Source organism: Grus americana, chromosome 2 (assembly GCF_028858705.1).
Source record: "Grus americana isolate bGruAme1 chromosome 2, bGruAme1.mat, whole genome shotgun sequence".
Taxonomy (NCBI): domain Eukaryota; kingdom Metazoa; phylum Chordata; class Aves; order Gruiformes; family Gruidae; genus Grus; species Grus americana.
Genome location: NC_072853.1, coordinates 122,679,857 through 122,693,856, shown reverse-complemented (window position 1 = coordinate 122,693,856; position 14,000 = coordinate 122,679,857). Strand labels below are relative to the sequence as shown.

At 42.6% G+C, this 14,000-nt stretch overlaps 1 protein-coding gene across 2 annotated transcripts in view; it reads left to right on the top strand.

Moving 5' to 3' along the window:
• Window positions 1–14,000, top strand: part of SH3BP5 (SH3 domain binding protein 5) — a 53,548-nt gene that overhangs the window by 32,849 nt on the left and 6,699 nt on the right. For both annotated transcript variants that reach the window (XM_054817932.1, XM_054817933.1), the window contains 3 exons: window positions 1,343–1,507; window positions 8,942–9,072; window positions 12,762–12,804. In XM_054817932.1, coding sequence (XP_054673907.1) covers window positions 1,343–1,507; window positions 8,942–9,072; window positions 12,762–12,804 — 339 coding nt within the window. The remainder of the gene's footprint in view (window positions 1–1,342; window positions 1,508–8,941; window positions 9,073–12,761; window positions 12,805–14,000) is intronic.

The window sequence follows — 14,000 nt, the reverse complement described above, 5'->3', positions numbered from 1 at the left end:
CATTCAGTGATAATTATAAAAATGGAGGGCATCTCTTATTAAAAAAACACACCAACCAACCAAAACCCAGCCAACACCAGTAATTTCTTTATGGATATTCTTTGTCTACTCATTGTAGTCACCTATTTTGAACACTTAAGATTTGTCCCTGATACTAAAGTGCAACACTGCAGACTGCTGAACTGTGATGCCTTTTGTCACCGCGGTACTACTGAAACCTGCAGTGTGACTGGCATTATTTCTGCTTTATCCGCTGCTCTCCCTTTTGGGGCTGAGTAAGCAAGGGCTTGCTGCTGCATTAGGGACCCTGGAGGGCTGACATTCAGCTGTGAAAAATGGAGGTGGCTCCAGCCTGCAAGATGGGATGTGTGCATTTTACTTGAGGACTCTTCAGACTGGGATTTGGATATTGTGAGAGCCTTGTTAAAACCTTCAGGAGAGATGAACGTGGTCTGTAAATGCAGTGTCTAAGAGTTTTTGGTTTTGTTTTGTGGAGGTTTTTTTTTTGTCTAGAATAAGAGAGATTGATTGGATGGCTTCTAAGCTGTGCTTGCTTTGCTGGGAAGGTCACATGTTTTGAGGAGTCTTTGCTCTCACAACAAAAACCATATAGTTCACCAGAAGACTGTTCTCCCCCGCTTTCATGCGGACACTTGAAAGTGCTTCCTTCAACCTCAAACTTGTGTTATTTTGCTGAAAAGAAGCGGCAGCTACCAAAGGACATAGCAGGGCCTTTCTCTGTGTTTTACATGCATTGCAAATTCCCTTGGTTACCTTTGTGTCTGTGTACTGGAGACTTGCTGCACCAGTTGTGTCCCAGCGATAGCAAAGTAGAACATCCAAAGAATTATCAGCCACCTTCTCAGAAAACTTGTTTATGCTTTATAGCAATGTAATACTTCCAAAATATTTCCTCAGCATGATTAATGATGTGCCAGATAAAAATCCACTCTGACTAAACTCAGGGAGTGCCATTCCCAATCTATTCTTGACATGCTACAAGTTTGCTATTGCATTTTCTTTTGTTTTGTTTCTCAGTGATTAAACCTACATTATAAGGTATTTACCTCTCAGCCAGGTGCTTATTTGTAGGCCATCACCTGTGAGTTTTTTGACTATGAACACCATGAAACAGTTCGTTGCAAATTACCTGTCTGGGTGGGAACTGCTGTCTTAGCAATACTCGCTCCAGTGAGGAAATGTGTGTCACTTGCAAGTAAAAGGTTGGGAAACAGTAATGCTGGCGTAGTGTTTTTGAAGTCCCGGGATTAGTGTGATAGATCTTCTAAATGTGACTGTGACTGTTCCTTTGTCTCTGATCCCAACTTCTCTTTTTTTTTAGGCACAGCTGGAAGCTCAGAGGGCAACTCAGGATTTTCAGAGGGCCACTGAAGTGCTCCGTGCTGCAAAAGAGACCATTTCACTTGCTGAGCAGAGGCTACTGGAAGATGACAAACGTCAGTTTGACTCTGCCTGGCAAGAAATGCTCAACCATGCTACTCAGAGGGTAATACAAACTTGCCCCAGCATCTGTCTTTTCCGTGTTTTGTGCTCTCCTGGTGTATGAGTCTTAGTTTCTGAAAGACCAAATTTTTGTATTGGTCCAGATACATGACATGTAGGAAATGAAGCTACGGAAAATTATGAAGCCTAAGGTTAAATGATTTGGGCCTTGGACTGCTACTGGGACAACTATAGTTCTCTAGCTGGCTGTGCTAGTAGCTAGTGGAGTAGCTCTCTAAAGAAAAAAATAAATCTATATAATAGGGATAAACAATGTCTTAAGGCATATCTGCGTTTGGAGTTATGCCAGAATAATTGCATAGGGATGGTTATTCCTGAATACGTGTGTTATGGGAACTCTTACTCTGGAAAAACAGGGATGTGTTCCAATTTTAGTATAACCTGGTCTTAATATGGAGTCAGTTGAACAAGGCACTTTGCTTTGGAAACGTGTATTTGAATGTAGAATTACTCAAATGCGTGTTGCGTTTTAAGCTTGCACACTGCTGTATCCTGAATTAACTTTCAAATTTAGACAAGGTCTTACCTCCTTTGTAAAGTCTTTTTAAAGAGATGCACCATCTAACAATGAAAAGCGGTATTCATTTTAGCAGCTGTCAAGAAGAATTTTCCTGTCATTTGCTGTGTCTCTTTTTTCCTGTCTGTTAAAAAAAACCCCACCTTTCTGCCTTTTTTTTAACATGAAAGAACCAAAAATCGAAGTTGAAAACCTTTGTTCTGTCAGAGTTCTCTTAATATGCCAATGAAGCTGAACTTGCTATTCCAAATATGCTAGCATACCATACAATGTTTGTATTGTCTTGCAGTCCTCAATGCAGTAGCTCTGCTCTGTTGCAGAAGCTTCTCAGTTATAAGAAAGCCTCTATTTCAGAGTGAATTGTAAAAAAACCAGCTGCCTTATGAAGAAACAGAGAACAAAAAGGATGTTGGCTGTGTGTAGAGGAGAGATGGAAAACCTGGTATATATGAAAAACAGAGAAAACAAACCCCAGGGTATTGTTTGTGTTATTGTCCCTGTTATCATTAGGTATTTGCAGATCCAGTAACCTCAGTGTGTTTCTGAAGGGAGCCCCACCTTTGCAGTGTGTGTGTGTCAGGACACCAGCAGCTGTCATTTTCCCTGGTTGTTATCCCTGTTCAATATGAGCAAAGTCCAGAAATGTATACATACTTTTTGATTCTCAGAACAGATAGGTGAGAAAACTGGAAGCCTCTAAGGAGTTGCTTAGAGTTCCTGACTGCTAAACTGCTGAGATCTGGTGGAGAGGGATAACAACCACGTATCACCTGCCTCTCTCTAGCTGGCGTAATGAAAATTTGTGTTGGGGTGGGTAAGGAAAGAAATGCTAGCAATTTTGAGAGTTCAAATAGATTCCTCTTTTCCTTGGATATTTGAAGGGGATCCTTGTGTCCTTCTACAACCTTCTAATCCTTCCCTGACAGTCTGAGAGAGGAATACACCTGAGATGGGCAAACTCAGTGATTTAGAGCAGAAGATGGCTGCTGACAATGTTTGGTGGAGTCATGCTGGTGGTGGTGATACATATCATCACTGAATGCAGAACATCTGCTTGTTGGAGGACTGATTTAAACCATAATGTCTCTGATGGTTACACCTGAAAAGTAAATAGGATCCTTAGGTTTATTTACTGCAGTTATAAAATCTCCTAGGTACAGACTGGATTGTGTAGAACAGCTGATGGCTCCTTGAATGCAAAATGTGTTAGCCAACTCTTCCTGGTGCTTAAAATAGTCTGGGTAAGTGCAGTTCCCAGAAAACACCTATCTGCACCTTTCCAGGGTACAGCAGATTTTGAAAGAGTTACCTGGAAGTTTGTCTTGTGATTTTCATTGGCCATAGTGCGGGCCTTAAGGTTAGGGCCAGAGCCAAGAAGGTGGAAAATGCTGCTGGAAGTCCTGACTGAACAGGCTCAGCGTTAGTTTGTTTGGAGTGCTCGACTGAGTTTTATAACTTCTTTAGGAGCAGAGTCAATGCTTCCTTGATTTCAGTGCATGCAATTAGTGAAGTGCTTAGTGTTCAGTAAAGTAAACAGAATAATTGGAGTCTCAAGAAGAAAAAAAAAATCATCATTCTCTACCAAGCTATGAACAAAAACAGGTTGGAGGATGAGATCTACTAGAACAAAAGTTCTTGACTGCCCCAGTGTTGCTGTTAACTCAGGCTGTTAACTATTAATGACATTAGAAATTGCTAATGGCAAAAACTGTTTCTGAGGGTGAAGGCTGAGGGTTAAGAAATAGAATTCCTCTACTTCCACATATAAAATCACTCTTGGAGAAAGTTTCTGCACTCTAGTTGTTTGGATTTGCTAGCTTTTTTCATGTATTTATAAATGACAGTTTTACTGGGCAGAGAAAAATCTTGCAGTGGGCCTTGTACAGCAATGAATCAAGTGCAGAAAAGCACCTCTGTGCCAAATGTTAGAAGTGGGCTACTAATTCATTTGTTTCTCTATCAATAGAAATGTCAGGCAAGAGTAAAGTGTTTTTATTTGCTATTCTTAGGCAGAGGTAGCAGACTTTATTGAATTAATCTGAAATTTGGAACAAACCCCGAGCCCTGCAGCAGCTTGGTAGCTGACAAACAATGCAAACAGACAGCATAAAGGAAAAGGGTTAGGCAAGAGAACAAATGAGACACTTATTTTTTTTGATAGACGCATACAGAAATACTGCCAGGTTACTTTTGCACTTGACCCAGTGGATGTGGACAAAGACTTGTGTTCCAGAGTACCACACAGGAAATGGTGTTTGCAGACCCTCACTGTGAGGAAATGGAGATAAGGGTTGCATGTTGTAATTGCTTTTTGATTTCTTATAGACTGAAAAGCTATTAACACTATTTTTAATGTGACACTCTAATGGGTTACTGTAAGCAAGGCTTTTGTAGCCACTGGTATAGAAAAGCATATAATTAAACTGATGAGAAATGGGAGAGTAACTGAAATTTTGCTTATCCTGGGTGGGCTGGAAGCATAACACGTGGAAGATGTTTTTATTCACAGAGCAGACGTGACCAGCATGAATAGGTACGGGGAGTACAGGCTGTCACTCGGCAATTTTCTCACCTTGTAGTTTGAGCTATGTTTCCCAAGGAAGCTGGGTGCCTAAATAGGAGTTGGATGCCTGCCTGCCTGCCTGTGAAGATGTAATTAATCCCTGTAAATGTGCTTGAGCTACATGTTGACCACAGCGAAGCACAGGACTGCGATGTGATCCTGCAAGTCAGACAGCTTCTTTTACCTGCTGCTACTCATAATTTGATGTGTATTTTTGGGTAAATTCCTGTGTTTGTTTGGGGGTTTGGTTTGGTTTTTTGGGTGGGTTTTTTGGGGGGGGGGGTTTGTTAGATGTCCATTTCTCCACAGATCTCAGTGTAATGACACTGAGGCTGGGATTTAGCTCATCACTTTGAAGTGTCTAGAACATTACTTTGTATGTCCCTGTTACTATCTAAACTTCCATTGTAGTCAAAGGAGGTCTGATCAATAAGTTGATGGTGTCTGGAGAACAATTCCTGTGACCAGAGGGGCAAGTTCATTGTAAGATGAATTCTCTATTGATTATAATGGAAATGTAGTCACCTAGTTTGCATGTAGTCAGGTTTGATGAGCTCTTAAGCTGCCTGGAGATGAAAAGTACTGTTCACTGTTAGCCATTGGTTTACCAGGTTTTTGGTAACTGCAGTCTGTCTTTAAAATTTGGAAAAAATGTTTTTGAGAAGTGGAAGTGTGTTGCCTATCTGCTAGTAGCCTGAATTATATTTTGGAGGGACAAAGGAGAGAGATCTTCACATTTATACTCCTGTTGAAAATCATAAATGTGTACAAAAGGAAAGTGCTGACAGATGTTACCTCAAGTTTGAGACAAGCTAGAGCAGAAAGGAAGATCCTTCATGAATTTCAAGAGAAATTGCTGATTTCTAATTGCTGATGCAATCCGCAATCTTAAAAAGGTTCTGCTTTTACAGTCGTTCCTTAGATATGTTCAGTTTATAAATTCTGGCAGGGAGAAGAAATGTTTTGGCTCTTGATCATAAGACATTTTAAAAAGCAAGGGATGAGGGGAGAGTGAAGAGGGAGGAGGCATGCTCCCTTTTGGTTTAATTTGGCTTGTGAAGCTCCCTTTGATATTACACCGTGAAGTACCATCTGTCAGTGTAAAATGTGTGGGTGCTTTCGTGATGTAGAGAGAAGAGATACTTCCTGCAGATAGAAATACTTGGAGAAAAAAGGGGGGAAAGAAAAGGCTGTGAAAGAAACAACAAAAATATCCACATCCTTCCCTTCCCTAATCTCTGTCACTTCACTCTGGAAATGCAGGGGTTAAATGCAATCCCTTGTATTGTTGATTCTGTCCTCCTGGTTTACTGCTCTTCTTTGTCTCTTACTTGTTTTATTTCTAATTCTTCCCCTAGAAGAGCCGCCAATTTAATTTTTTGAGAAAGAAACTGTCATCCAGAGTAATTCTCTAGCTTAGATGGTCAGCTTTGCTTAATTTCACTGATAAATTTTTCTTTTGCATCTGTTGTTATTACTGAAATTTTGCCTGGAGTCCAGCTTTGACTTCAGATCATGCAAATCTTTTGGAGGGGGAACAAAGCTACTTGTACAGACTATTCACTAAAAATAGATACTCTACACCGGCCTTCCTTTCCCAGACATCTGGGTTGGAAATAGAGGGTAGGGAAGGAGAGAAGAGGAATCGATTGATACTTGTGTTGGGTTTTTTGTTTTGTTTTTCAGTAGTTGTATCTTGTAGCCTGTGCTGCCTGGAAGAATGAGTTATGCCTGGAATAGGTGATCTAGTAATTCAGGACAGGTGTGGGCTACAGAAATGTCTGGTGAATGTGTGGACATCCTAGAAGTTCACCCACTCTGGATGTTTTTGTGTAAAATTAAGTCCCCTGCTCGCCCCAAGGGTATGAATGGCAGGTACTGTGTAAGGAGGAGAGGCGTGTCTTGAGCGATCTTCATCTGAAGAGGTGTCACCCTCACTTTTATCTCTGCCTTTTTCTAAGTGATGCTGTTGCATCTGTGATAGCTTAGGAGCATCAACAAGGCAAGGTTGGTGGTAGAAGCACAGTGACTTTTATTAGACAAAACAGCCTATTTGGCAACTGTGACCAAAAGCTTGTTTACAAGTCCATATAAGACTTACGGTGTAAACCATATTATTAGGTCTGATAAAAAGCACTTCTTTTCAACACGAGCTTTGTTGGTCGTCTTCTAAGAATTTTTAAAAAGGTGAGATGTTTCCCTAGCTGGTTTTACATTGAACCTCCCAGATGGAGAGGTGGCAGCATGGTTTGCAGTCTCTTTCTGTCCACCAGCCCTGATGGACAGCTTCTCTATTATTTCAAGGCCGCTTGGCTTTTGTGGAGGAGTGGATGATCTTTTTGTTTCTTCTTGTCTGAATGAAATGTTTACATGCATCTTGGCAGGTGATGGATCTCCACAGAGATACCTCACAATCTTCCAGCTATTGTCCTCAGCCTCAGGCATGCACCTTGAGCTGCAGTCCTGGGGGAAGGGGACAGGCTGCCTTTGGCCTCTCCACAGACTTGCGCGGGTAGTGTTGAGCGTGATGACAGAATGCCCATAGGAAAACAAGGGAATGTGGGGAGATGGTTTTCCTTACATCACTGATTTCTCAAAAGGATGAAGTATACAACCTTCTCTTTCTGGAAGGAGTAATGAACATTGGTATATATGGCTGGCAGAAAATTCCATGTTTTGTCAGATATTTTGAGGTGTTTACGAGCCGTCATCCTCAAATCCCAGTTCTACAGGTTTCAGCATTTCTGTGATGTTTAATATGAAAGATGTGCAAAATCAACGTGATAGTGACACCTAACCTGCTTTACGACCCTGATGCTGGTAGTACTTGTCATGTGGTTCATCCCAGATATCAAAGTTGATGCTAATTTTGCCCCAGGAATGGATGCAAGGGTTTGACATTTAATTGAGCACTGGCAAATTCCAGCCGCTCTATTATTTTGTAGCTTCCAGCATTTTTAAATTGCAGTTTCCTTGCCACAGTACAAAGAAGGCGAACCAGCTTCTGTGCAGTCTTTGGAGACTGCATTTTAAGACACTTCCACGGTAAAACCAGCCTTGTCTGACATATTTCACTAGGGAAAGTCATTGCATCAACGTAGGTTTCGAACAGTTGTTCAAGATAAGAGGCTGCAGCTTGTTTTCAGGATGCAGGAGAGAGCCTGTTATGAATCCGATAGATTATTTTTTTTGACCTTTCTTCAAAAATGGATGCCTTATTTATATATAAAATAGTTGAAGGGTGCTGGAGTGTATTATTTTATATCTAATCAAAAGAGCCTCTGGAAACCTTTCTTTCTCATAGTTTAAAGTTCTGTAGCAACCTCTTTGTTTAACAATAAGTGGTATGTGCAGATGAGCAAAATGTGGCCTCCAGTACTGGTAGCAAGAGCTTCTAGTTGATGCTGATGCAGTTCAGCTGTGGAATATAGCAGCATCACGCTTTCATTTAGGTATCAGAAAGGACACCACCACAGTTTTCCTGAGAGGACCAGCACTCCAAGCAAGTCAGTGTTGACCGTGCTCTTTTCCCTGTTCAGTTCAGCCTGAGGGCTAAGATAATTTAAAGAAATTAGAGCTATGTGGGTGAGGTTATTTAAAATCAAGGTATCTTGACTATTCTTTCTGGATCTGAGAGCTCAGATGCATGTTCTGGTGGTGGGAGCCAGCTGAAGCGAATTTGCTTGAAGTTGTGCAGCAGTTGATTTCACAGCTGAGACATTTCAAAATGCAGTACTGGAGAAAATCAAGTCCTGCCATTTTTTTGTGTTGGATACCTTCATAGCTGCAAGAGAGGGAGCCTTCAAACTGCCTGCTTTCCCCTCATTGCCAGACAAATGGGGAGGTGTCACTGCTTTTCTTACTTTAAACAAATTGGTTACCTCCCTATCTGGATCTTGACTGCTAGCGAATTAAAGAAAACAAATTTTCTGACATACACCTCTGACATCTCAAATTTGCACAATAAAAGTACCCTGGATAGAATTACTGGGAAAGCCTGACTAGGGGATACCAGCAGAGCAGCTAATGGAGGGACATTTACTTTACCTGTTGCTTTTGTAGGCTCCCAATTGCTGCAAAATACCAAGGCAGTGAGCATTTGTTTATAAAACTTTGAAGAAATGATTGCTTGAAGTATTTGCTAGCTTGTTTGCAAATCTGACACATTGCTGCTCCTTTCAGAAAAGACTTAAATAGGTTCATTGAAAGTAATTTTTTCTATACCCTTGCTTTCCTGACATGAGCTGATTGGAGAGGTTATGAAGATGCTGTTAATTAAAATAGTAAGAAATTAATCATTATGTCTTGCCACTCAACCTGGTTTTTCCCTCTTGAAGGTCATGGAGGCAGAACAGACCAAAACCAGAAGTGAGTTGGTTCACAAGGAGACTGCAGCCAAATACAATGCTGCCATGGGAAGGATGAAACAACTGGAGAAGAAGCTGAAAAGGGCCATCAATAAGTCAAAGTACGTTTTACGTTTGGAGATGAGTTTAGTGGTGAAATCTCTTTGGGGGAAATACTTACTCTGTGGGGTTTTTCCAACTTGTGAAAGTATGCTGCATTTTGTACCTCCCTCTTTGGGCTCCTGTTTGCATGCAACAGCCTCACAGCACAACTGGTACCCAGTATTTGTCCTTGCATTTGTTGTCCTTCTAAGTGTCTTGTGAAGCACCTGACTTGATAGACTGGTGAACTAAGTGAGATAAGAAACCTTTTCTGAGCATATTTTTGGTCTTGTTCTAGTGCATTGAACCCTTCAGTGGCGCGTGACTTGAGAAACAGGCTCATGGATTCACATAAATGCTGGCTACAGAGCTGCAGAGGTCTGTGCGTAGAGGTTTTGCAGCTTAGGACTGTTTGCAGTTTAGTTCTTATTTTTAGTGAGGAGAGCAACAAAGCAAGTGACAGAAACCTGAAAGGTGTGAGACTGCATCAGTGCAGCATGCCGTACATCAGACTTGTTTACTTCCCAATGCTGCTGTTGCAAAACTGCAAGAGCTGTTCTTGGGGAAGGAAATGCACTTCAGAGAGCATAGCTAAGCAGCAAGCGCTGTTAATAAATGTGTCTGCATTTGATTGCAGTTTTGCTGTTGCGGAGAAGCGAAACAGTTTTTTGCTCAGAACTTGTTTAAAATTTTGGCCCTGTTTACAATCAATTCTTAATCCTCTTTATATTTCGCAGTCATTTTCTTTATATTTCCAGACTGTAGCTTATCTAAACAATCTGCTTGCTGTATTTAGCTTTTAATCCCTCCATGTAAAAATGACTTTTTGGTGAAATCAGTCAACTAAAAATCTATTCTGATTGGTGGTTGTTCAATTCAAGAAAGGATTAGCACTTCTCAGGGAAGATTCAAGCATGTTTGCTGAAATGCTGTAGCAGCATGGCTTTGTGGAATGAGCTGCATGCTGTTTGTCTAGCACTGCGCAGGGACTGTGAAAGACAGATCACTAAATGACAGATTCCTCTGGATAAGAGCAATATCTGAGGAGTGGTTTTGCTGCAAGGACTTCCTTCCTTACAGTAAGATTTAAAATAAAGACCCTGATAAGTTGTCAATGGGGTCCTACATACCTTTTTATAAGAACGATGGTGTTGAGCCTGATGCCCCAGCTGCCTCTTGTGTGATTTGCCTTCTGAGTCTTCATTTCATTGCTGAAACCACCCTCGTGGGGGTGTTGTCTTGGGTCATGCTCCTCAGGACAAGCTGGTTTTTGCTTGTGTGGAAGGATCCCAACATATTTCTTTGTCTCACAGCTAGGGCTGACTGTAGCATAAACCACCTTGGTAGGGTGTTTTGGAGATCCTTTAATAAGAGGTGTACCGAAACGCTGATTCTAACCTAGTATTAAAGTGGAAGATGCCCGATGGCACAAACAGGCGTATCATGTACATTTTTGAAGTCATAGTACATAGGGATGTTGGAAAGGTCAGTCGTCTCTCAGCATTGCAATTTTCATGTAAAGCAAAATGGAAACTGAGCTGAAGATATCGGTGCTGTCGAGTGGCTACAGAAAACTGGGAAATGAGGCTGCTGAATTTGTGGCTGCTTGTATTGTAGAGTATAACTGGCTACTAGCTGCTTTTTCAGGAAGTGCTCTGCCATTCTCCCTGGGTGGTGCGGGAGGGTTGGCTGTAAGGTTTGGGCCTGTGTTGTCCATCCTCTCTCTCCATAAACTTGTGGGCAGACATGCTGAATGAGTTGCTCTTTTCCATGCAAAAAATTATTTGCGTTTGGTCCTCCCTTCAGTCTGGATTAAGATGCTTAAAGAATTACTGTTTGAAAGTAAGACTGGCACAGCCTGGAGGAAAGTAATTTAGCTGTTTTGCTGTGTAAAGTTGATGAGCGGATGATTATTGGATTATTTTGGTTTGGTTTTGCTTTTAATTTTGTTTCTGGGTGCTTACTTGCTTGTAAGCTGTGGATGTGTATATGGCTGCATGTTCTTAACAGTTGCCAGATCTTCTGGCTCTGTGCCTCTGAGCTATAGGATAATGAACTTGCCTGTGTTAGCTGGATTTTGGAAGTCACTTTCTGCTCCAGTGACTTGGGCAAAGTGCCTTTCACTCTTCCTGTCATCTACTTAAAAAGCACTTTGCTTGACTATGCAATGTCATGGATTTAGACAACTGATGATGTAGGACACCAGTTGCATCAGTGAATGATTCGCCAGCCCTGCTGTGTCATAGACCAGCTTTCAGTAGTCACAGGGTTGTGGATGTAAGAGCATGAAGTGACCCGAGGAGATGCGAGTCCCTACCCTGCCAGTGCATTGCTTTCTGCTGGCGTCAGATGCCTGGCTGAGTGTTAGTGATGAGCGAGGAAGAGTGCTTACATTTGAGCTCCTACGCGTCAGGCTGGTGCTATCCTGTTCCTGGCTTAGCTGGCATCTTTCTTGCCTGTTACCTGTAAGCATGCCTGCTCATATGTGCATGTATATGTATTTGTGTTTACATGCATGCATATACATGCACATGTGCGTGCATATGTATTTTTTTCACACCACACAAACACACGTGCTTGTTTGCTGATAGAAAGGGGACTTTAACCTAGGTTTGTGGAAGGTGGTGGGAGGTTAGGTTTCAAGCCTGGTTGTTCCCTCCCAGTTGGCACTGGGGTAAGGAAGGCAGAGAATTGGGTCGTTTGAGGTGAGTGGGTTTCACTGTTTTCCCTGCAACACCGTTTTGTCAGTGTCTCTGCCCTCCCATTGCTTTGGGCTATAGCTACAGGAGTTCTTTAACTGTTGGATCCAGACTCCCAGCTGTGGTGGTTTACCATGCCTGGCAGGTCCATCTGTGTAGACTTTGGCAGGGCTACGTCCCTGCGAGGAATGGCAGAGGTGCAGTCTGACTGGATCAGTGTCACTGGAAACATCACAGACTTGGCTCTGCGCTCCTAGTGACGGAATGGGGGTTGATTAAAAACGTAGAAGAGGCTTGCTGTCAGAGTAGAAATACAGGGTAGTTAACATTCTATTTCATATAAAACCATATCTAATTGTTTATCTCTCCCATACTTTCCAGGAGACCTTCTAAGAGGTGAGGAGGGTAGTGAGCCTTGCTAAATTTTTTTTTTTTTGCTGCCCACTGTTATATCAGATTATATTGGCTTGTGGGCTTCAAAACTTCAAAGCTGCAACGTGGTTTCTAGGCCTTGTACTGCACCACTTATGCACCTGTCCTCCTGCAACCTTATAAGCAAGTTTTGTTGTCCGTAGTGGGAAACAGACGGGGTGTGATACTGTCCCCTGTGTCCCAGCAAACTGTTGGAGAGCCGTGCAGCGGGAGGGAAGCTGAATGTGGGGAAGTCTAAGGTTCACCTTCTGTGGGGAATTTACATGTGCCGTGGGCTCACAAATTAGATGGATACAGAGAGGATGCCTATGCCTGAAGGAATTATGCTGTCAACTCCAAAAACTGGAATTTTGCAATTTGTATTTAGGTCAAAAGACCCATGAGAAATAGATATATTAGAGGGGAAAAGAGAGACATTGAGAGCACATGTAGGTGTTCTATCATCTAGACAGTAGTCTCTCGGGATTACAGTGAAACACCAAATAGCTATGTTAATGCTACGGAGAGAGCAACTCCCACTCCAGTACTCTGCATTCAGTCCCAGTGATTGTAAACAATTGTTCTTTGTTTTTCCACAGACCTTATTTTGAACTCAAGGCAAAGTACTATGTCCAACTAGAGGTATGTATGTAATTCAGATCCATCTGAAACTCTTTATTGCTTACAGTAAATACTGAAATTACATCTAAAATGCTCCGACAACCGTGTTGCGTTTCTGTACAAAACCAATTCAATTCAAAACCTCTTGAGCAATTTGCTAAGCACATTTTAAAGATAAAAGACTGAGAGAGGCTTTGTTTCCTTGTGTGCAATAAGAGTGTTCGAATCCTGCTGCTTACTGCCAGAACCAAACAAACACAATTTGACCGTCTTTAGTTCTTCTAGTTTGAAGTCTCTGGGGTTTGTTTGTTGCTTTCCCCCCCCTATGTTTTAAGCATCAGGCTGTTTAACTGTGCTTGGGGTGCTGTTTTCTGTTCACTTGTTGGGTCAACAGAACAAGTAACCTACTTGTAGTACTCAAACACCACACGGATGTGAATTTCTGATTTTGGGTTTGGCTGGACAGGCTGCTGGGGCTTTTCTTGGCATCTCTGCGCTGCACTCTGTGTGGCGCAATGATGTCTAGCCAGTGCTTGGGCACAGCGCATGCCTTGCAGGGCACAGTGGTCCCGGGGTGGGCATGGCAGTTGTGCATGGGATGGTAATCACTGCTATTACAGCCCTTAGTCTTGCAGCTGCCAGGGGTGGGAGAGCAAAGTTGCACTAAAGAATTCAAATGCAAGAATCGCTCTTCCTATTTGAGTGACTCTTGCTGCATGTGGCCCCCAAAACCTGGGAGCCTGGCTCCTCTGAGTTGAAGGGTAGTGGCTGGTGCTGTAGGTGTGAGGGATATGCGCAAGGTCTAAGTGGAGCACGTTGCCTTGCACCAATGGCCGCAGGTGGAGCAAGGCTCCAGCAGGGTGCTAGGTCAGCAGGAGCCTAGCTAGAAGATTCCCGTTCCTTGCCTGGGATGCAAGGTATGTCCCACACCTTTATTGTGAGCCCTTCCCTGGGATGCCTGAGATACACCAGCTCTTTGTAAGCCTCGGAGACTCTGGCGTGTACCTTTTGCTTGCCAGGATCCAGGCTTGGGCTGCCCTCTGCTCCTCTGTCTTGCCTGGCTGCGTAGCTGTGGTCAGCAACTGCTGCTGCAGGGAGCTGAACCCTTGCCCATCCTGGAGTGGGTGCCAGCCCAATAATCCTCTTTTGCTAGAGGCATCTTTTGAGAAATCCCCTTTTCTCTATGGGCAAAGGCCCACGGTTTGGAGGCCTGTTGC